The 22941-nt window shown below is 34.5% G+C and overlaps 1 protein-coding gene across 2 annotated transcripts in view; it reads left to right on the top strand.

The window, feature by feature from the left end:
• The window catches only part of MDGA2 (MAM domain containing glycosylphosphatidylinositol anchor 2), a 905340-nt gene that overhangs the window by 830542 nt on the left and 51857 nt on the right, over positions 1-22941 (top strand). For both annotated transcript variants that reach the window (XM_006090751.3, XM_006090753.2), the window contains 2 exons: positions 7952-8129; positions 14107-14127. In XM_006090751.3, the coding sequence (XP_006090813.1) occupies positions 7952-8129; positions 14107-14127 (199 nt within the window). The remainder of the gene's footprint in view (positions 1-7951; positions 8130-14106; positions 14128-22941) is intronic.

The following is a 22941-nucleotide window of genomic DNA, read 5'->3' as shown; positions in this document are numbered from 1 at the left end:
ACAGCAAATGGAACACACATGTGTATACGTCTGCTATTCATTGGTGTACTCCCTCATCTCCTCCTTTAGGTTCTCACTTGCAGTCCTGAAAATGGTTTGCAACCCAGAAGGGAAGGAAAATATGGCATTTCTTTTTCTTTCACATTTTAGAATCTATTGCAGCCTTCTGCTTTAATGAGATAATTTTATTCCTTTTAAAATTAAAAAAATAAAAATATGATTTGTCCTTCTGAAACCTTTGCAACAATTGCCTTTTAACTATCCTCAGTGGTAAAAACAGCAAACAGCAGCTTTTCATAAAATGCCTCCTTGTAGTATATTTTTAGATTTTGAAGTTACCCCCTAAATCATATGAAAGGAATATACCTCCTAGAAAAAGAAAAAGTTAATTGGAAATTTAAAAAAATATAAATGATAAAAAAGTGTTCAACACATTACTTTCAAATCAACATGATAACGGGGCTGATCTGGGACTATCATTCCATTATGTTTTCGGTCCTATGTTCTCTGAGGGTTTTGCCATATTACCTTCAAACAGTGAACTAATATTTCATTTTTCTGTGTTTGTGCAAACACTGCATTCAGTTTTTGCATTTTTACATTTGCACAGCTCACTGAGATATAATATGAAGTATTTAATTGCTCATTCCTCAACTGCTGAAGTATATACTTTCATTAAAGCTTTAAATTAAAGATGGAATAAAAGTTATTGCTTTTTTAATACACATATAAAGGTATGCACTCCAAAGTTTGTAATAAGTATAATGACATCAATGTGTCTGCCAACTAAAATTATTTGTGTAATGCATCTCCTTATACCCACAGTCTCTCCTTGGGATGTACTGCACATATTCAGAAAAGTACACCTTGATTAAACCTGTGTGCCTGTAGGTAATAATAAGAAGTCAAATTATTCTGTATGTGTTTTTTATCTACCTTTTGAAATAACAGTACTTTGCCTTTATCTAATGCATCTAATTTGAAAATCTAAAAACAGTGAAATTGCCATTTACATTATATTATTTTGTAGAATATTTAGGACCCAAAACTGATAGAAACTTTGTAGAATCCAGCATCAGCTATGCATGAGTAAAGTACTTTCTGTGCAATTAGGTTTTATGTCCATTTTTACCAGTATTTAAATTCAGTGATTGGATGCAGTTACTGTTAACTGAGTTGGATTTCATGCTGCACTCCTTGGGGGCCAGTTAAATATACACTATCCTGGAATTTAACCTCATCACAACTTTACCACGTTAATGGGCAGACACTGTAGGTATAAACATTAATAAGAAATTCTGCCTTATAATCTATATTCAAAAAAATACTATAACAGTATTATAACTAAATTGGCTCTGGTTAAAAAAAAAAGGGAGAGAGAAATTTTAAGGAAGCTAGGAGAAAGTGATGCCAGAAAGAGTAATTTTGGTTGTAAACAAACTTTTCAGATGCTACTCCCAATCTACACAGCATTAGGAGAGTCACATTAACCTCCCTCTGCTTCAGTTTCATCATTTATAAAATAGGGCTAGTATTAGTTCTACCTACCTACTGGGAGTCATGGTAGATTATCCTATATAATAAAAGCCTAGGTGGCGTCGCACGACGTCGTCACAATATGGCCGCCACAAGATGTCCACCCTCATGTCATCACAAGATGGCTGTCACAAGATGATCACCACAAGATGGTCACCACAAGATGGCCGGCAGGGGAGGGCCGTTGTGGGCAATCAGGCCAGCAGGGAGGGCAGGTGGGGGTGAACAAGCCAGCAGGGAAGGGTAGTTGGGAACAAACAGGCCAGCAGGGGAGCGCTGTTGGGAGTGATTGGGCCGGCAGGGGAGCATTTAGGAGTCAATCAGGCTGGCAGGGGAGTGATTAGTGGGTGATCAGGCTGGCAGGCAGGGGAGCGGTTAGGAGCCAGCTGTCCTGGATTGTGAGAGGGATGTCCTACTGCTGGTTTAGGCCCAATCCCACAGGGGTCCCAGATTGGAGAGGGTGCAGGCCGGGCTGAGGAACACACACTCTTCGTGCACAAATTTCATGCACCGGGCCTCTAGTTTGTAATAATAAGTGTGATACAGTTAAAATAGTGCTAGCACATAGTGAGGACTTATATATGGAGTGGGGTTTTCTTGTTTTTAACTATCTGACCAGAATATACAAGTGAAGGAGTAATCAATGTTGAGGTGTTAGAAGAAGCCATTAGTATTAATGAGGTGGTGTAGCAAGACTGAGCTGTGCCTCACCAAATGTAGCCCTGGATCATCAGCATCCAATAGTCTTGTAAAGGAGAAGATGATTTTTAAAATTATATTTTTAAACAAACTGAAAAATTATATTTCTAGATCTCTTTGAAGCAGAAATGCTGGTGTTTAAGACTTAGAATTTGCCCCATGACTCTCATGCATGCCTAAATATGAGAACCACTACTACAGAGTATCTAAAACATCACATATAAAATCTCAAATACCATCCATATTTTGAACTCAGGAAAAGGAAAAGCACCTCTGTAAGAGAACGAGGTGCAGCCACAGATGGAGATGTAGGAAGTAATGCAAGAGAGCACTGTTTTAGAATTCAAGGAAGACAGAGTTTAAGAAAATCCACTATTGCCTATTTCTTATTCTAAAATTTTCTGAAAAATAAAGAGAAATATTACAGGCATTATGATCAGCCACCATTTGCACTCTACCTGCGCCCCAACACCAGATAGGTTTAAGTCCTTTCTTTACCCCTCACAATTCTGTTTTCTCATCCTGATGCTCTCCTAACCCATGTGACCAGTATCTTGTACTCAGCATTTACTATTTTCTGTATTTCTTTATACATACACACACACACACACACACACACACACACACACACACACACACATATATATATATATATATATATATATATATATATATTACATTCATATATTCCTTTTCAAAATGTATGCTTTAAATTTAATAATATTCCTGCCTTAAAATTAATTTTAGCTATTACTTTTGTAAAATTTATTCATGATGATGTGTGTATCTTGGGTTCACTTTTAATGCTGCATTTTGTGTTACATTTTATGAAGGGTAAACAATCTAATTATTCTACCTCTTACTGATATTTACTGGTAGAATATTTTATGTTTTCTATGCCATGAATATTCCTGTCTCCTTGTGTACAAGAGTTTATCTGTTCTCATTATAATATTGTTTTTATTGCCAAATTGCTCTCCATACCTATACCACTCTACATATTCATCAAGACTGTATTTTTAGACGACAGTTTTCTGTGGATCTCTTGATTTTTTTTTGCATATTATTGTGCAGAGACACTGTCTTTTTATTCCAGCCTCTCTTTTCAAGTTCATTTGCATAGCAAACATTTGCACAGTGTCTCCCTCTGAAGCACAAGGAAGGTCTGTTTAATGTCTGGTGTAATAAATATGTGTCCGTTTTAGGTAATGCAGGAGCAGGTTTGGTTACTGTCAGTTACAAAATACTAAGCTTTCTTACGCTCAGGGTTTCTCAAATGTGATACAAACCCAAGTCGGTGTAAAATCAACTGGGCACTTGTGCATCACCCTGTAGGACTTGGGAGGCAAGGGAAGCCAATGCTAATGTGAAGCTTAGCTATCAGTTTCTGCTGATGCTATAGACATCAGGTGTACAAAAGTTAGATACATATTATAATGCAACTATACTTATAATAGCTACATAAATAAAAGAAAACTGAAAATATATGCAAAGAACAGAAATTTATAAAAGTGGCACAACAAAATTTTTTAGACTTACATTTTTAGAGCAGTTTTAGGTTCATAGCAATAATTGAGCAGAATGTACAATGATTTCCAACATACTCCCTACCCCAAAGCATGCATAGTCTTCCCTAAAATATCAACACCCTCTATTAGAGTGGTATATTTGTTATAATTGACCCATCATTATCAGCCAAAGTCCATAGTTTACATTACGGTTCACTCTTGGTGTTTTACATTCTATAGGTTTGGGCAAACTTATAATTACATGTATCCCCCATTATATCATCAAGCAGAGTAATTTTATTGTCCAAAAAATCCTCTGTGCTCAGCTTATTCACCCTTCCCTCTCCCCTAACCTCTGGAAAGCACTGTCTCCATATTTGTGCCTGTTCCAGAATGTCATATAGCTGGAATCATAGAGTCTGTAGCCTTTTCAGATTGGTTTATTTTACTTATTAATATGTGTTTACATTTCCTCCATGTCTTTTCATAGCTGAGAGCTCATTTCTAGATAGATCTAAATAATATCCCACTGTCTGTTTGTAGCACTACTTATTTTTGCACTTACTTGCTAAAGGACATCTTGATTGCTTCCAAGTTTGGGCAATTATAAATAAAGCTGCTATAAATGTCCAAATGCAGATTTTTTGGGTGAATATGTTTTCACCTCCTTTGGGGAAATACCAAGGAGCACAGTTGTTGGGTCATATGAAAAGAGCATATTTAGTTTTGTAAAAAAAAACCACCAAACTACCCTCCAAAGTGGCTGTACTGTTTGACATTCCCACCAGCAGTGAATAAGAGTTTCTAGTTGTCTGCATCCTTGCCAGCATTTGGTGTTGTAAGTATCCTGGATATTGAATCTTTTGATAGGTGTGTAGTGCATTTCTCTGATGATATATCATGGGAAGCATCTTTTTTTATTAAAATCTGTGGCCCTTTCTTTAAATGTTTTTGTTTTCTTATTGTTGGATTTTAAGAGATCTCCATATATTTTTGGTAACAGTTCTTTTTTTTTTTTCGCTAAAAGTATTACAAAGGGTATTACATAAGTGTCCTTTTCCCCCCCCACCCTTGACAAGCCCCTGCCCTCCCTTACCCCCCAGTGTCTTATGTCCATTAGTTATGGTTATATGGATGCATACAAGTCCTTCGGTTGATCTCTTACTCCCCTCCCTCCTGTCCCCCAACCCTCCCTGGCCTTCCCACTGCAGTCCGACAATCAGTTTGAGGCAGCTCTGCCACTGTATTTATTATTGTTCAAAAGTTTGTAATGGTTTTAATTATCCATGAAAGAGTGAGATCATGTGGTATTTTTCCTTCATTGACTGGCTTGTTTCACTTAGCATAATGCTCTCCAGTTCCATCCATGCTGTTGCAAATGGTAAGAGTTCCTTCTTTTTAACAGCAGCATAGTATTCCATCGTGTAGATGTACCACAGTTTTCTAATCCATTCATCTACTGATGGGCACTTAGGCTGTTTCCAGATCTTAGCTATGGTGAATTGTGCTGCTATGAACATCTGGGTGCATATATCCTTTCTGATTGGTGTTTCTGGTTTCTTGGGATATATTCCTAGAAGTGGGATCACAGGGTCAAATGGGAGTTCCATTTCCAATTTTTTGAGGAACCTCCATACTGCCTTCCATAGTGGCTGCACCAGTCTGCATTCCCACCAGCAGTGCACAAGTGTTCCTTTTTCTCCACATCCTCTCCAGCACTTGTCGTTTGTTGATTTGTTGATGATGGCCATTCTGACAGGTGTGAGATGGTACCTCATTGTTGTTTTGATTTGCATCTCTCGGATGATTAGTGACTTTGAGCATGTTTTCATATGTCTCTTGGCTTTCTGAATGTCCTCTTTTGAAAGGTGTCTATTTAGATCCTTTGCCCATTTTTTGATTGGATTGTTTATCTTCTTTTTGTTAAGTTGTATGAGTTCCCTATAAATTTTGGAGATTAAGCCCTTATCAGATATGACGTTGGCAAATATGTTTTCCCACGAGGTGGGTTTTCTTGTTGTTTTGTTGATGGTTTCTTTTGCTGTGCAGAAGCTTTTTATTTTGATGTAGTCCCATTTGTTCATTTTCTCTTTAGTTTCAACTGCCCTAGGAGCTGTATCAGTGAAGAAATTGTTTTGGCATATGTCTGAGATTTTGTTGCCTTTGTATTCTTCTAGAATTTTTATGGTTTCCTGTCGTACATTTAAGTCCTTTATCCATTTTGAGTTTATTCTTGTGTATGGTGTAAGTTGGTGGTCTAGTTTCATTTTCTTGCATATATCTGTCCAATTTTCCCAACACCATTTATTGAAGAGACTATCTTGGCTCCATTGTATGTTCATGCCTCCTTTGTCAAAAATTAATTGAGCATATTGGTTCGGGCTAATTTCTGGACTCTCTATTCTATTCCACTGATCTATATGTCTGTTCTTGTGCCAGTACCAGGCAGTTTTGAGAACAGTGGCTTTGTAATACAGCTTGATATCTGGCATTGAGATCCCGCCTACTTTGTTCTTTCTCAGGATCATTGCAGCTATTCGGGGTCTTTTTTTATTCCAGATGAATTTTTGGAGAGTTCGTTCTAGATCTTTGAAGAAGGCCATTGGTATTTTAATGGGGAGTGCGTTGAATGTATAGATTGCTTTGGGCAGTATGGACATTTTAATGATGTTGATTCTACCAATCCAAGAACATGGTATGTTCTTCCATCTCTTTATGTCTTCCTCTATCTCTTTTTTCAACGTCCTGTAGTTTTCTGAGTAGAGGTCTTTAACCTCTTTAGTTAAGTTTATTCCTAGGTATCTTAATTTTTTTGGTGCGATGGTAAATGGGATTGTTTTTCTAATCTCTCTTTCTGAAAGTTCACTATTGGTGTATAGAAATGCCTCAGATTTCTTGGGGTTAATTTTGTATCCTGCTACATTGCCAAATTCATGTATTAAGTCTAGTAGCTTTTTGATGGAGTCTCTAGGGTTTTGTATGTATAATATCATGTCATCTGCAAATAAGGACAGTTTTACTTCCTCTTTTCCAATTTGGATGCCTTTTATTTCTTCTTCTTGCCTAATTGCAATGGCTAATACTTCCAGTACTATGTTGAACAGGAGTGGTGAGAGTGGGCATCCCTGTCTTGTTCCTGTTCTTAGGGGAAATGGTGTTAGTTTTTGTCCATTGAGTATGATGTTGGCTGTGGGCCTGTCATATATGGCTTTTATTATGTTGAGGTATGATCCTTCTATTCCCACCTTTCTGAGAGTTTTTATCAAAAATGGGTGTTGGATTTTGTCGAATGCTTTTTCTGCATCAATTGATATGACCATGTGGTTTTTTTCTTTCAATTTGTTTATGTGATGTATCACATTTATTGATTTACGGATGTTGTACCATCCTTGCATCTCTGGGATAAATCCTACTTGGTCATGGTGTATGATCCTTCTGATGTACTGCTGGATCCGATTTGCTAAGATTTTGTGGAGGATTTTTGGTAACAGTTCTTTATCAGCTTATCTTTTGCAAATATTTTCTCCCAGTCTGTGGCTTGTTTTTATTCTCATGATATTGTCTTTGATAGATGAGAAATTTTTAAATTAAAGAAGTCCAGCTTATCAGTTATTTATTTCATGGAGCGTGCTTTCGGGGTTGTATCCAAAAGTTATTGCCAAGCCCAATGTCTTAATTGTCTATGTTATCTTCTAGGAGGTTTGTAGTTTACTGTTTTCCTTGTAGGTCTGTGATTCATTCTGAGTTGAATGCTGTGAAGATTGCAATGTCTGTGTCTAGATTCAGTATTTTGCATAGGGTTGCCCAGTGTTCTAGAAAAATTGCTGAGAAGACTGTCTTTGCTCCATTTCATTGTCTTCACCAAAGACCAGTTGATTATAAATATATTAAGTAATAAGTAATCTTATATCTCTCCACGTCTCCAGATGAGACTTCAATAGACTATTATTTTATATCTCTCTGACTCTTAAATTAGATGACTTTAAATCTGTTTATATGCCAGGTTATTCTGTGATAATTTGGTGATTATCCACAAACATCTGCAAAATTTGTTGCTTATTATAGAACTTTAATAAAACACATTTATAATATTAGTACTTTCTTATTTAAATAAAATTTCTGAATGCCTGCCCTATTTGGTTACAACACAATTAAGTACCTCTGAAGAAAATACTGGGAACATTATTGCATAATTATTTTGATTTCAGGCTGGACAACAGCGTTGGTGGGAACAAGAGATTAAAATAAATGGAAATATTCAAAAAGGAGAATTAATTACATATAATTTGACTGAGCTAATTAAACCAGAGGCTTATGAAGTCCGACTAACACCTCTCACTAAATTTGGCGAAGGAGACTCAACAATCCGTGTCATCAAATACAGTGGTAAGTAACCTTTTATTTAAAAGCATTTATTTTGATATTAATCTATCTGTAATATGTAGCTTGCAACTGTCTACCAAATTCAGATATAAACTCAAATTCAGCATATTGATTTACTGGATCATCAGCTAAGTGACCAAAAAACCCCACACTATGTAATCATAGGTGGTAATATTTGATTATAAACATTCTATATATAGAATAATGTTTTAGTTAACATTAAATCTATTCAATAATGTCAGCAATGTTCCTTTTTTCTATCCCATAATTATGATGCAATATTTCTGCATTTTAGTTTTTTCAAGTTCTTGATGGCTTAAACATTTATATCATTAAAATAAAAGGTTACAAATTTCATCAAAAAGGTTTTTAATTTTTTTAAACTAATGGACTTTATTTTTTTTAAGAATAACTTTAAGGTTACATAAAATGGAGAAGAAAGTCTAGACAGATCTTATATATGCCCTCTCCCCGGACACAGTTTTCCCAATTATTAACATCTAGCATTAAGTGAACAATTGTTACAATTGGCTAACTGATATTGACATTTTATTATTAAAGTAAATAGTTTACATTAGGATTTATTATTTGTGTTTGCAGTTCTATGGATTTTGAGAAGTGTGTGATGTTATTTATCCACCATTACAAAACCACACAGAATAGTTTCACTCCCCAAAAAGTCACTCTGCTCCATCTATTTGCCCCTCTCTTCTTCCAACCCTCAAAACCACTGATCTCATTCTTTATTATCTGCAATTTTGCTTTTACCAAAATGTTTCAATCATACAGCATGCAGCCTTTTCAAACTGGCTTATTTCACTGAGCAATACGCATTTAAGTTTTTCCATGTTGTTTGTGGCTTGATAATTATTTCATTTTCTTGTTGAATAATGTCCCATGTATAGAGGTATTATAGTTTCTTTATCCATTCACCTATTGCTGAAGAGCATCTTAGTAGACTCTTTGGGTCATTATTTTCTTTATATTGATAATGTTAAAAATGTCTAAATGTTCATGTGAGTCTGTATGTGACAGTGTGTCTTTATAAACTACATGCATTTTATATTTCTTCACTATTTACATGTCTACTTGAGAAAAAATTAAAACTTGTATAAAACTAAAATAATTGATCAAAAACTTTATCTAAAGAGTATAAATAATAGCAATGGCTAGCTCCAGAACTGTCAAAGTATGTTCAGGCTTGAGTGAATCAGTGTCAATATATTTCATATTTATTTCACTAATGCAGTTAAATATTATTTTTTTGTCATCAGAGTTTGACTTAAAAAGATAATACAATGTATATTTTTGCAGTTGAAAGTCTACATTCTGTTTAACATTAAGTATATTTTTTATGTAAGAGTGAATACTATCATAAATAAAAAGTAAAGTGAAATTAATAACTCATTAAAACTTATTTTTCATATTAAACCACTTTTTCTTCACTCTTCTTATTAGTCAGAGTATATTGGGTGTGATGTTCAATTTTCATGAAAAGATTAAGATATATATAGGATAGAACAAAAGTAGACTTACAGTAGTTTGTATGGAAAATAATACAATAATTAATAAATAATAATACAAGAATAAACTGTGTTTCACATACAATTGTAAACCTACTTTTGTGTTACCTTGTGTAATGTAGAGTGGAATATTCATTAAAGATCAAAGAATGTAAAGGTATTAGAATCACTGCATCTTTTTTAAATGTGTCCTTTGAAAATATCTATACCCTAGCAGGTTTGGCTCAGTAGATAGAGCATTGGCCAGTGGACCAAAGGGTCCTGGGTTCAATTCCAGTCAGGGGCACGTACCTTGGTTGCAGGCTCCTCCCTGGCCCAGGCCCTGGTCAGGGCTTGTGCAGGAGGCAACCGATCGGTATGTTTCTCTCACATCGATGTTTCCCTCTGACTTTCCCTCTCTCTCTTCCACTCTCACTAAAAATCAATGGAAAAATATCCTCAGATGAGGATTAACCAAAAAATAATAATAATAAAACATCTATATATATATATATATATATATATATATATATATATATATATAAAGAAGTAATAGGCAAATGAGGTCAGGACTCCATAATGGTCACAACCAGCTCATGAGGAGGGGCCGGGTGCGGCCCCAGTCTGAGAGAATAATACGCATGCGCAGCCGGAGCCTGAGAGATCAACACAGAGGGGTGCCTGCTCCAAGCCTCCACAGCACGGCTGGGGGCAGGCCCCCAGCAGACACACACACACACACACACACACACACACACACACACACACACACACGGGGCGCCTGCTCCGAGCCTCCTCGGCCAGAGTGCTCCATGGGAGCAGGCCTAAGCCATTAGTAGAACATCTCCTGAGGGCTCCAGTACTGTGAGAGGGGCCCCCAACCCCCAGTGCACAAATTTCATGCACCAGGCCTCTAGTACCTTCAATGTTAGTGATATTTATATATTATGCAGAATACAATTGATATTCTTTAATCACTACCATTATTTCATTGGGCAAACACTAGATAGCATCCCAATATATTTTTCTAAAGTTTTAGTTTTATATGTTTTTTAAAGTATGAAATATTATCTCCTCTTATCTTTTATTTTAGTTTTAATTAAATTTATTAGGGTGATATTGGTTAATGAGATCATATAGGTTTTAAGTTTGCATTTCAATGACACATGATCTGTATATTGCATTGTGCGCCCACCACCCCAAGGGGGGGGGGGGGTAGTAAAGGGTAAAGTTGCCAAGTATATGGTGACAGAAGATGATTTGACTTTGTGTGGTGGGTACATAATACAATATCTCCTCTTATCTAACGTTTATTTTCCTTACCCCCAAGTTATAAAACTTGGACTGTTTAATATGGAGAGGTATTAGAAACTATGCATTAATATTTATTTATTTAAAAGTTGAAGATATTAGATTCAGAAAGTTTTGGTGTCTTATAAAGTTAAACAATTATGAAACTATAAACTCAGTAGAACCAGTTGTGAATTATTTCTTAGAATTAAATTATAATTCAGAGATGTTTACTCCTTTGAAAGATTATACATAGACAATATTATATTATTTTAATTATGAAATAATTTTGATAGGGGCCAGGGAGAGACCACGGGAAGGCTCCAGGGCATGTCTGGCCCGTCTCGCCCAGTCCTGATTGGCCAGACCCCAGCAGCAAGCTAACCTATCAGTCAGAGCATCTGCCGCCTGGTGATCAGGGCACGTCATAGTGACTGATTGAATGGTAAAAAGAACGATAAGATACTTAGCATATTAGGCTTTTATTATATAGGATATGAGGAAACAAACTAAAATAAAAAATCTGGAGCCCCAGTTTGGCTCATTGGATAGACATCAGCATGCAGAATGAAGAGTCCCAGGTTTGATTCCAGTAAAGGACTTGTACCTTGATTGCAGGCTCAACCCCTGACCACTGTCAGATGGGTGCAGGGAGGCAACCACTCAATGTGTCTCTCACATCAATGTTTCTCTCTGTGTGTCTCTCCCCCTCCCTTCCACTCTCTTTTAAAAATCAATGGAAAAATATCCTCAGGTGAGGAGTAACAAAAATAAAATAAAATAAATAAATAAATCTTGAAAATAAATATTATGCTTAGTTGTAATTTTCTTTAATTATCTTTACATTCTTAAGTATACCTATTAAAATTGTAAACATTTCATTAAAATTACTAATTTAATATAGGTTGGAATAAAATATACTTTAACTGTATACCTGTATTTAAATGAAATTAGACATCAAGTTCCATTGAAATAAGAAAATGAACTCATTTCATTATTCAGAACTTATAATGGCAAATATTCACAAGCATAATTGTGTTATTTTTACTGAGCTTTGTGACTAAAAACATCATATGAGAAGACAATTAAAATTCAGTCTGGTCACTCAGACACAGAGATCGGATTGGTGGTTTCCATAGGGGCGGGAGGTTGGGGGACAGGATGAAGGGATTAAGAAGTAAAAATTGATAGTTACAAAATAGTCACAGGGATGTAAAGTGCAGCATAGAGAATATAGTCAATAATATTGCAATAACTATGTATGGTGCCAGGTGGGTACTGGAAATATTGGGAGGAACACTTTCTAAAGTATATGATTATGTAACCACTATGCTCTACACCTAAAACTAGTACAAAATAATATTGAAAGTGAACTATAATTGAAATTGAACTGTAGTTGTGAATTATTTCTTAGAATTAAATTATAATTCAGAGATGTTTACTCCTTTGAAAGGTAATACATAGACAATATTATATTATTTTAATTATGAAATAATTTTGATTTTTATAAATTAACTTTCAATTAAAATACATCGATATTTTGAAAGAAAAACAATTATTTTTTCTCCATTTCAATGGAACTAGTGAATGTATAGTTTCTTCTTTCATCATTTTTAATGGGGAATTATTTCATCATTTTTAATGGGGAATACAGAATAATAAAAACAACTAAAGTAATTGGAATGGTCTGTCTTCTCTATGTGGAAATAGCAAAAGTAAGTAATTGATTAGGAAACTAACACACTTTGTTAAAATTGATCTCAATGTACTAATGTAACATTACATATGGACATGTTTTGTGCATGTTATACATTTATTGACTTTCATACTTCACTAGTAGAGTCCCAAGTTTAACATAAGTGGTTAATATCTAACATAGGAATTAACAGTAGAGCACATAAACTTTTGCAGGTTAGAATAGCTACCCATTGTAATCTTGGGAGACTACAATAATGCTTTCCTTCATAGAGAATGGAACTTTCTTTCCAAGTGATAAATAATTACTCAATATCGCCCTAACCAGTTTGGCTCAGTGGATAGAGCATTGGCCTGCGGACTGAAAGGTCCCAGGTTCAATTCCGGCCAAGGGCATGTACCTTGGTTGTGGGCACATCCCCAGTGGGGGGTGTGCAGGAGGCAGCTGATCGATGTTTCTCTCTCATCGATGTTTCTAACTCTCTATCCCTTTCCCTTCCTCTCTGTAAAAAATCAATAAAAGTATATTAAAAACAAAATAAAAAATAATTACTCAATATCTACAGATACCATTTGTCTTTGAGGGTAGATATATTTTTGTTGTTCTTTTAGTAAAATTTAAAGTGTTTAATACTCTTCAACTAGAAAACAATTGGTGCTTTGGTAGGTGTGGCTCAGTTGATTGAGTGCATCAAAAGATTGCTGGTTCAATTACCTGTCAGGGCACATGCTTAGACTGTGGGCTCCATCCAGGGCAGAGGGTGCGCAGGAGGCAGCCAATTGATGTTTCTCTCTCTCTCTCTCCCTCTCCCTTCCTCTGTTTAAAAAAGCAATAAAAATACATTCTTTAAAAAAATCAATTGTTACTTTTTTGCAAACACAATTAGTGTTTTTAAGATAAATATTTCTTCTGGTGCACAAAAATTCAAATGTGTTGCTTAACATTTGAAAACTATTTGTGTGTGCACACCTGTGTGTGAATGTAATTAAACAAAGCATTACTGAAGTGGCGATTTGTTTTAGGACACATACATCATGTGATATGAAGATTGCTTTACTTTCATATATACCATTTTATTTTCACCAGAAGTAAATAGCAGCCAAAAAAACTAAGGTGTACTCTCTGTTGGATAATTGCTTTCATTATTAAAACATCTAGATTATATATTGTCCTATTGTCAGCCTCAGTTTATATTTCTGCATTTTGCTTAGAACTGGTTAAGATATAAAAGGTCAGCAACTCCATTTTTTGGAAGATGACAAATTCCACATGCTATTAAACATTGATCTTTGGGTACTTTCCGGCTGTTATTGCTGACTCCAAAGTAGGGTCTAGTCAATCCCCTAGAAAAAAATGGATTACAAATATAATTCTCCATGGTCACAGTGGGGAAGATCAGTAAGCTTTGGTAAAGAACTATGAGACACTGATTAGACTTTTATTGCTAAAAGACATTCAAGCCATTCTAACATTATTTTTTGCTTTTTTGTAGCTCCTGTTAATCCTCATTTGAGTAAGTATAGTTTTACTTTAAGAATTACATTGTATTTTATACTTAAGAAAAATAGAAAATGCATAGACATACGAATACTATTTAGCAACTGTTTTTATTAGGTTTAAAATATCCTGGCTAAGAATCAATAAAACCAGCTTTAAGTGTAAATTTTAAGTTTCAAAGGATATGGGTATAAAGACAAATTATTTAATATTAATATTGATTTTAATATTTTTTTCTAAATATGGAGTCATTTACCCCAACTTGCTTAATATTTGTTATTTGTGTAACTGTGGAATTATTTTTTTCTATTGTGGCATTACATATCATTTTTATTGCTATTATTTTTCTTTAATTCTCATTTTTTATTTTTACATTCCACTCATAAAGACTATTGTTACTTAGAAAATTGGTATTTGAATGGTTTAAACAAGATTTTTCATGGAGCCCTGGCTAATTGGCTCAGTTGGTTAGAGCATCATCCCATCCTATACACCAAAACATTGTGGGTTCAATTCCCAGTCAGAGCACATACCTAAGTTGCAGGTTTGATCCCCAGTCAGGGTGCTGACTGGAGGCAACTGATCAATGTTTCTTTCTCAAATCAATGTTTTTCTTTTTCTCTCTACCCCTTCCTCTTCTCTCCAAATTCAATAAAAAACATATCCTTTGGTGAGGATTGGGGGTAAAAAATAAAGATTTTTAATGGATCTCTACTCTGTATACCAATCTTATATGGAAAAAAGGAGATAATCTGGTCACATTGTTTTAATAATATTTCACATTAAAATTAAGAATTGATTCTGTGTGTTAGAATATATTGTTCTTGGCTAATAAAAGAATGAAGAGCCCCTTTGCACTCTTACTCCCATCCATCCAAAATTCTCCATTTCCTATACTTAGGGAAGAAAATGTCCAAGTCTTTATTCTCATTTCACTGTAGTTCCTTTTCTGCAATGGTCTTTCACTTCCTATATAACAAAGACAAAACTATGGAATCTCTGTTCTTGCTATATTTTCCACTAAAAATTCTCTTTGACTCCATTTTTCCATATTCAAATTTTAATATTGAATATTTTATAGATTTCTATTGTTTAAATATTTCTTTCATATATAAAAGTTTATTTAGTCATTACAAATGACCCCTTGAAGTGGGTACTATTATCAACACTTTGATGTTCACTTTTATTATATGGTTTAGTACAAATGCATCTTGCTTCACTAAGTATTTTCTCTTTTTGATTTCCCATAATAATTTATCTTCATCTGTGTGATGAGCTAATCCTCCAGTAAATTACAAAATATTTAAAAACGATATCTGTTTCTAATTTCTCCTTATATCTTACTATCTATGTGTCTATCATAGCACCTGATATTTGTTCAAATGATCATTTGTTAAGAGAACAAATGAATGACAGTTTCAGGATGAATTAATTGTATAAATAAGAATCTCTCTGGCTTCTCCCCATGGTACTATTGCTAGTTAATTACTATATTGATTATAATTCCTTTCAAAGTAAGTTATCTGACTGCACACTAATTAGAAATGTTTAAAAAGAGTTGTCATGGGAACATTAAAACTAGATACAGGATAAATTTTACAAGTATTTCAACTCAAGTAAAAATTTTTAAACAGCTTCTATCTACTAAGCAATAGATATATGTAAATAACTAGTAGATGGAGTGTTTGCTCACAGACTATCTCAATACAATGTAAGTATTACTAATCGCTTGGCAAAGGAGAAAATTTTACAGAAGAGATGATATTGGAGCTGGGGTCTGAGAGTTGAATATAGGTTGCTTAGGTGAAGATGAAGAAAGGCATACCTGTCATTGAAAAGAAAGTCACATGCAGATAATAACTGAGTAAAAGCTGTGTGTCTGGAGTATGCTGCTCAAAAGTTACAAAAGCCAGAAGTGTGTCTTAATGAGAGACAATTTAGAATTTGAAAGCTTCTTCTTTTTTATTTTATTTTATTTTTTGCTCATCAGATTTTTACTAGTTTTATCCTAGTGGTAGAAAATATTTTGACTGTCATTTCACTAAGGAATATATACTAATTTCCTAGTCAGTAACTTTATGACATCAATTTACTCTTGTGTGAGCACTAGACATGAGTTTCCATTCAAAGTAGTTACAAAAATATTGTTTTTTATAATAAAATTAATTTTAAAACAGAATTAATATAGAGAAAAAATATGTACATACATTTTAGTATGTGTGTAAAAAGTACAAAGTGGGGCAAAAGTAGGTTTACAGTTGTGACTACAGGAAACAGTTTATTCTTGTATTATTATTTATAAATTATTGTATTATTTTCCATACAAACAACTGTAAACCTACTTTTGCCCCATCCTGTATATGTATGCACACACACACACACACACCCCTCTGTTTGTTAATGCTTCTTTAAGAAGCTTGGAACTGTTAGGTCATAGTTACCAATATCTTTTTCTCAGCAAGTATTTTACATTCAGTCAAAGATTGGATTTTTTATTTTTAAAACAATTTCCAGCATAACCTTCTATATCAAAGCTTTCCATTAGCTGTGTACCTTTTGGTTTTTAATGAATAGCCAATATGATGGAAGCTGAGAGTTGTTTAAAATAAAGATTTTTACTAAACATTACACAATAATTCCTGTAAGTTATCAAGAATAATTATTTTTATGTTGTTGACAAGTTACATTTTTTTTATTAATTGATTTATTTAACCCTGGTATTGCCTTCAGGTCCTAAATACATATAATAAAAATATTTTATCAAACAAAGCCATTTATAGATTCAGGTTCTTAATCAACTAGCCAGACATTATTCAATAAGAGAACTAAATAGGCCAACATGAAAAGAAGGTAATGTTTTGTTTTAGATTTTTGTTATGGAAAGTTAATTTTTCTTTCCCTGAGTTACATTACTTTTACCTGAGATCTTATTTGTAAATGCTGTAATATTTTTAATTTTTGTCATTTATTTTCAAGGTCTGATTTACATATGGTAAAAGCCACCCTATTAAAGACATTTAAGAACTGTTGACCAACGCATAGTCATGTAACCAGCACCACAAAGTTACATCACCCCTAAAATTTTCCTCTGCTCCTTTGTAGTTAAATCTCCTTGCACCAAGCTCCTAGCAAGCTTGTTTTCTGTTACTGTAATTTTACTATAATATTTCAGTTAGTTACAATATACTTATTGTTTATCCTCCACATTTAATTAAAACACACCTTCCAGTAATTATATTGTTAATGAAATTGAAGGGAAAGTGAAAATTAAATAGTTCAGGAAACCATCTAAATGAGAAAAATAAAGTTAAAAATATTAAGTACTTCTGTTTTGAATATGAGTTGTTTCTGAAAATGAAGAAAATGCTGCTAAATCTTATATGTTCTTAATAATTATTTTTAATGAATTCTTATAATATCATTTAGCAATATTTCTTTCAAAAATGATTATTGTCTTGATAATGAAATTTTAAAATATTTAGAATATATGTTAGCTAAATTATAAATTATAGTATGCCTGAAACATCTTCTTAATAGTAAAAATTAATTATAGGACAATAATTAATAAGTATTATGTTTAAATGATAATACATGTGATATAAGGCTTTATATATTGGCAATAAATCATACTAATCCTAAATGTTCTTTTGTATTTTATCAACTTACATAATACTTAAGTGAATTTATCCAAAATATCCATTCCCAAAACATATAATATCATAACAATTTGTCACAGTCTGGTTCTTCATTAGACCTAAAAAAATTACATTTGTCAAATTTAAAAGATAAGGGCCTTCTATTTTTTATAATTTTTTTTATTGAAAATGTTAACTGACAGGAAAGTTGATTAATGGTCAAGAGAACTACGTTCTACAGGCTCCAGTACACACCAGCAGTGCTCCCTGGCCCTTCAAACACACTGTTCATTTCATCAGGAAGGGTGCTTTCAGACCAAACCTGAGCTTTAGCGTGTGGCTCGACTGTGGCAACCAAAAAGTATATGAAATCAAAGTGAAATGAGTTCTCGGGCCTCTCAAGTATGGAGTTGCAATTTACTATTGTAGAGAGATTTTTAATTTTTTGAGAAGTGTATTTGGTTTGATTTAGGTTCTGCAGTCTGTAAAATTGTTGAAATTTAAAACTTTGAGGAAATTATCTTTTGAACATTTTTGCTGTAAATTAGAGATTATGAATACAAGATGATATGTATGTATATGAAACATGTGCATAATATGATAAGTGTATATATAAATATATTTGTAATATAAAAATGTATGTAAAAATATATTTATACTAGAGGCCCGATACATGAAATTGTGCAAGGGGCTCGGCCCTCGCAGCCCTGGCTTTGTCTGGAAGGTCGTCCAGAAGGATGTCTGGAAGGTCGTTCAACTGTCTGGTCTAATTAGCATATTATGCTTTTATTATTATAGATAGTATATTTGAAAATCTGCCTAACTCTCAGAAACCACTTAAAACTAAAAAGAGGATTTACTTTAATTACCTATGATATCAGTCCAAAGTTATTACTGATGAACAAATTTAGTAAAATGGTATAATACAAAATCAACAAGCAATAAACAGTGGCTTTCTATACACTAATAATGAACTATCTAAAAATGAAATTAAGAAAATCCCATTCACAATAACAACAAAAAAGAATAAAATACTTAGTAATATACTTAGCCAAAGAAATAAAAAACTTGTTGAAGGAAATAAAACACACAACTAAAAGGAAAGACATCCTGTGTTCATGGAATGGGAGAATTAATATTGTTAAAATATTCATATTAAACAAAATTATCTATGGATTCAATTCCTATAAAAAATCAATGGCATTCTTTATAGAAATAGTAAAACAAACCTAAAATACATATGGAACCACAAGAGATCCTAAATAGTCAATGTAATCTTGAGAAACAAGAACAAAGTTGGAGGCATCACACCTTCTGATTTTAAAATATATTACAAAGCCATAGTAATCAAAGGAGCATGGTACTGGCATAAAAATTGGTATTTAGACCAGTGGAACAGAATAGAGATCCCAGAAATAAATCCATAAATTTATGGTCAACTGATTTCCAATGAGGGTGCCAAGAACACACAATGGAGAAAGGATAGTCTCTTCAATTAAGCATTGTGCACAGTTGGCAGCAATGTAATTTTAACAGCCATTGGAGAAAACAGTATGGAGATGCCTCCAGATATTAAAAAAAAAAAGACACATATGATCCAATAATCCCACTTCTTATTATAAATACAAAGGAAATGAAATCTCAATCTTTAAGAGGTACCTATTATTCCAAGTGTATTGCAGCAGTATTCAAAATAGCCAAGACATTAAACTATCTAAATATCCATGTAAAGATAGATGGATAAAGCAAATGCAGTATATGCATACAAGAGAACACTATTCAACTTTTTTTTAAAAAAATCATTCTATCATTTGAAACTACATGGATAAACCTGGCTCCTTATGCTAATTGAAATACACCAGACAGAAGGACAAATACTTCATGATATCACTTATATGTGGAGTCTAAAATATTCAAAATCAGATTCTGGGAGCAGAATGGTTGTTGCTAAGAAGAGGGAAGAGGAATAGGAAGATATTAGTGATGGGTATGCACTTTCAGTTATGCAAAATGAGTCAGCTCTGGAGAGTTAATGTACAGCACGGTGATTATATTTGACAATACCGTATTGTATCATTGAAGTTTGCCAATAGGGTAGATCTTAAGCATTCTCAAACAAAATAAAAAAAAAGATTATGATAACTGTGATACTGTGGTATGTGAAGTGATGGATATGTTAATTCACTTAATAGTGGTCATCATTTCAAAATGTATATTCATATCCAAATATCAAGTTGTACACCTTAGATATATACAATTTTTATTTGTCAATTCTACCTCAGTAAAGCTGAAAAACAAAATAAAGTAAAAAAAGAGGGTAGGTGGGGGAAAAGGGACATTGGACTAGAGGACTGTTGGGCATTAGGCTACTCATTCCTGAATTTTCATTCTTCACCATATTGAAAATGATTCAGGGAAGTAAAATTTTGGATACCAAGTAACAGAGAATATTTTAAATATATCTATTTATGTCCATGTAGTCCCTGAAAACCTGCCAATTCAAAACAAAGTCAATCTTCAGTTCCACATTTTGTGAAAATCATGGACTTTATTACTTTTCTATTTTTTGAAATATTTTAATATTTCAATGACATTGACTTTTGATAAGTTTTTATAGATGAGTGAATTTTCATTATCTATGAAGATATTTTTTTATTTCAATGAATATTTTTATGAATAGACTTTTTGCATACATCTATAATTACATCATATAAATTGACAGGATAATCATAAAATTATGATAGTTCTATATAATGGGTTTTTTTTTTCATTTTACCTGCCAACTTTTCAAAAAAATCTCTGTAGTAATAGTTTTTTCACTGTAAAGATATATATCTACAGAAGCAATGAACTATTGAGATTACTTATATATTTTTGTTCAAATGTAAATTTTTATGTTTCCCTCAAACTTATTCTAAACAACTTAGATCATATGTAAAATAACCCTAATTATGAAAGTTTAGGCAGATATAAAATTATAGGAAAGTCTTAAATTGTCATAAGCTGTGTTGTAGCTTAATCTTGCTATGAGAGACTTAAATACTCCATTTTTTTGTTTTTAAAGGCAAGCATATTTTTAAACAAGGCTAAATAAATTGCACAAAATATATGTTAAAATGATTCTATTCTATAGCTGAAACCGGTTTGGCTCAGTGGATAGAGCGTCGGCCTGCGGACTGAAGGGTCCCGGGTTCGATTCCGGTCAAGGGCATGTACCTGGGTTTGCGGGCACATCCCCAGTGGGAGATGTGCAGGAGGCAGCTGATCGATGTTTCTCTCCCATCGATGTTTCTAACTATCTATCTCTCTCCCTTCCTCTCTGTAAAAAATCAATAAAATATATTTAAAAAAAAAATGATTCTATAAAAAATCATTACACACAGTCTTTTATGTTACCCAAAAAGAAAGTCTTGACAGAAGATCTATAAGCTGAAATCTTCAATCTTTACCTTTGTTTTAGGACATTTTGTTTGTGTATATAATATGTAATTAAGAAAATAAAAATATTTAAAATTAAACATTTTCCTTATTATGACTCCAAAATAACAACTAAAGAATTTCATATTCTACCTAAAAGATACCTATCCATGAATATAACTAAGTTCTGTCATCAACATTAGATCTTCAGGTAGTCATGTCTTGTTTAGTGTAAGATTTATGACACAAATATGTGTTAGTAAATATTTTATGTAGCATATTGTTTATCCAGAAATGTGCTGAGTTTGAATCTCCAAAATATTATAGTCCCTGCGAATCTTCTTAATCAGAATATATAATATAATTAAACACAAAGAGATTCAGTGATTCTTGAATCTGAAAACAAAAACAAAAGAAAAAATATTCCTTAAATTCAAAGGGAAAGCCCTCAGTTTTACTTTTATTGGTAAATGTAAATTGTGTCTCATTTTATTATGATAAAAACAGTTAACATGATATCTACCTTCTTCACAAAATGTTATGTGTACAATGCAGAATTGTTAGCTACAGGCACAATGTTGTACAGCAGATCTCCAGAACCTATCCTGCATAACTGAAAGTTACTACCCTTTGTCCAACATCTCTCCATTTCCATCTCCTCTGACCCCTTCAGTAGAATGACAACCTTCATTCTACTCTTTGCTTCTATGATTTTCACTTTTATTAGATTCTATTTCTTTCTGTGTCTGGCTTTTTCACCTAGTATAATGTCTTCTAGTTTCATCCATTTTATTGCAAACTAGAGGCTCGATGCATGAAATTGTACACGAGTAGGCCTTCCTTCCCCCGGCTGCCTGCATTGGCTTCCCTCTGGCACTCGGGACCCGGGTTTCACTCTGGCCACTGGCAGGTACCTGAGAGCTGGGCTTCCCTCTGCCTCAGCTTCATCCAGAATGACGTCCATAAGGACATCCAGTCTAATTAGCACATAATCCTTTTATTAGTATAGACTAGAGGCCCGGTGCACAAAAATTTGTGCACTGGCGGGGGGGGGGTATCCCTCAGCCCCACTTGTGCCCTCTCACAGTCTGGGACCCCTCGGGAGATAACGACCTGCTGGCTTAGGCCCACTCCCGGGTGGCAGAGGGCAGGCCCAGTCCCTAGGTGCCTGCCCCGCAGCCTCTGGTTGGGTTCAGAGCAGGACCGATTGGGGAGTTGGGGCACCGCCCCCTGTCATGCACAGAGCAGGGCAGATCAGGAGGTTGCGATGCCACCCTCAGTCACACTCAGGGTAGGGCTTATCGGGGGGTTAGGGAGCCACCCCCTGTCACACTCAAGGCAGGGTCGATGGGGAGGTTGCGGCACCACCCCTTGTCACGCACAGAGCAGGGCGGATCAGGGGGTTGTGGCACCAACCCTGTCACATACAGAGCTGGCCGATCAGGGGGATGGGGCGCTGCCCCCTGTCACGCACAGAGCAGGGCGGATCAGGAGGTTGCGATGCCACCCTCAGTCACGCTCAGGGTAGGGCCAATTGGAGGGTTGGGGTGCCTCCCCCTGTCACACTCAAGGCAGGGTCAATGGGGAGGTTGCACCTGTCACACATAGACCAGGGCCCATGGGGGGGGTTGGGGGCCGCACCCTGTCACATACAGAGCAGGGCCAATCAGGGGGTTGGGGAGCTCCCCCCTATCAGGCACAGAGCAGGGACGATCAGGGGGTTGGGGCGCCTTCCCCTTTCAATAAACAGAGCAGGGCGGATAGGGAAGTTGTGCCCC

The sequence above is a fragment of the Myotis lucifugus genome, unplaced genomic scaffold, assembly GCF_000147115.1.
Source record: "Myotis lucifugus unplaced genomic scaffold, Myoluc2.0 scaffold_81, whole genome shotgun sequence".
NCBI lineage: Eukaryota > Metazoa > Chordata > Mammalia > Chiroptera > Vespertilionidae > Myotis > Myotis lucifugus.
Note: the sequence above shows the minus strand (reverse complement) of the source record. Positions and strands in the feature narration are given on the sequence as shown.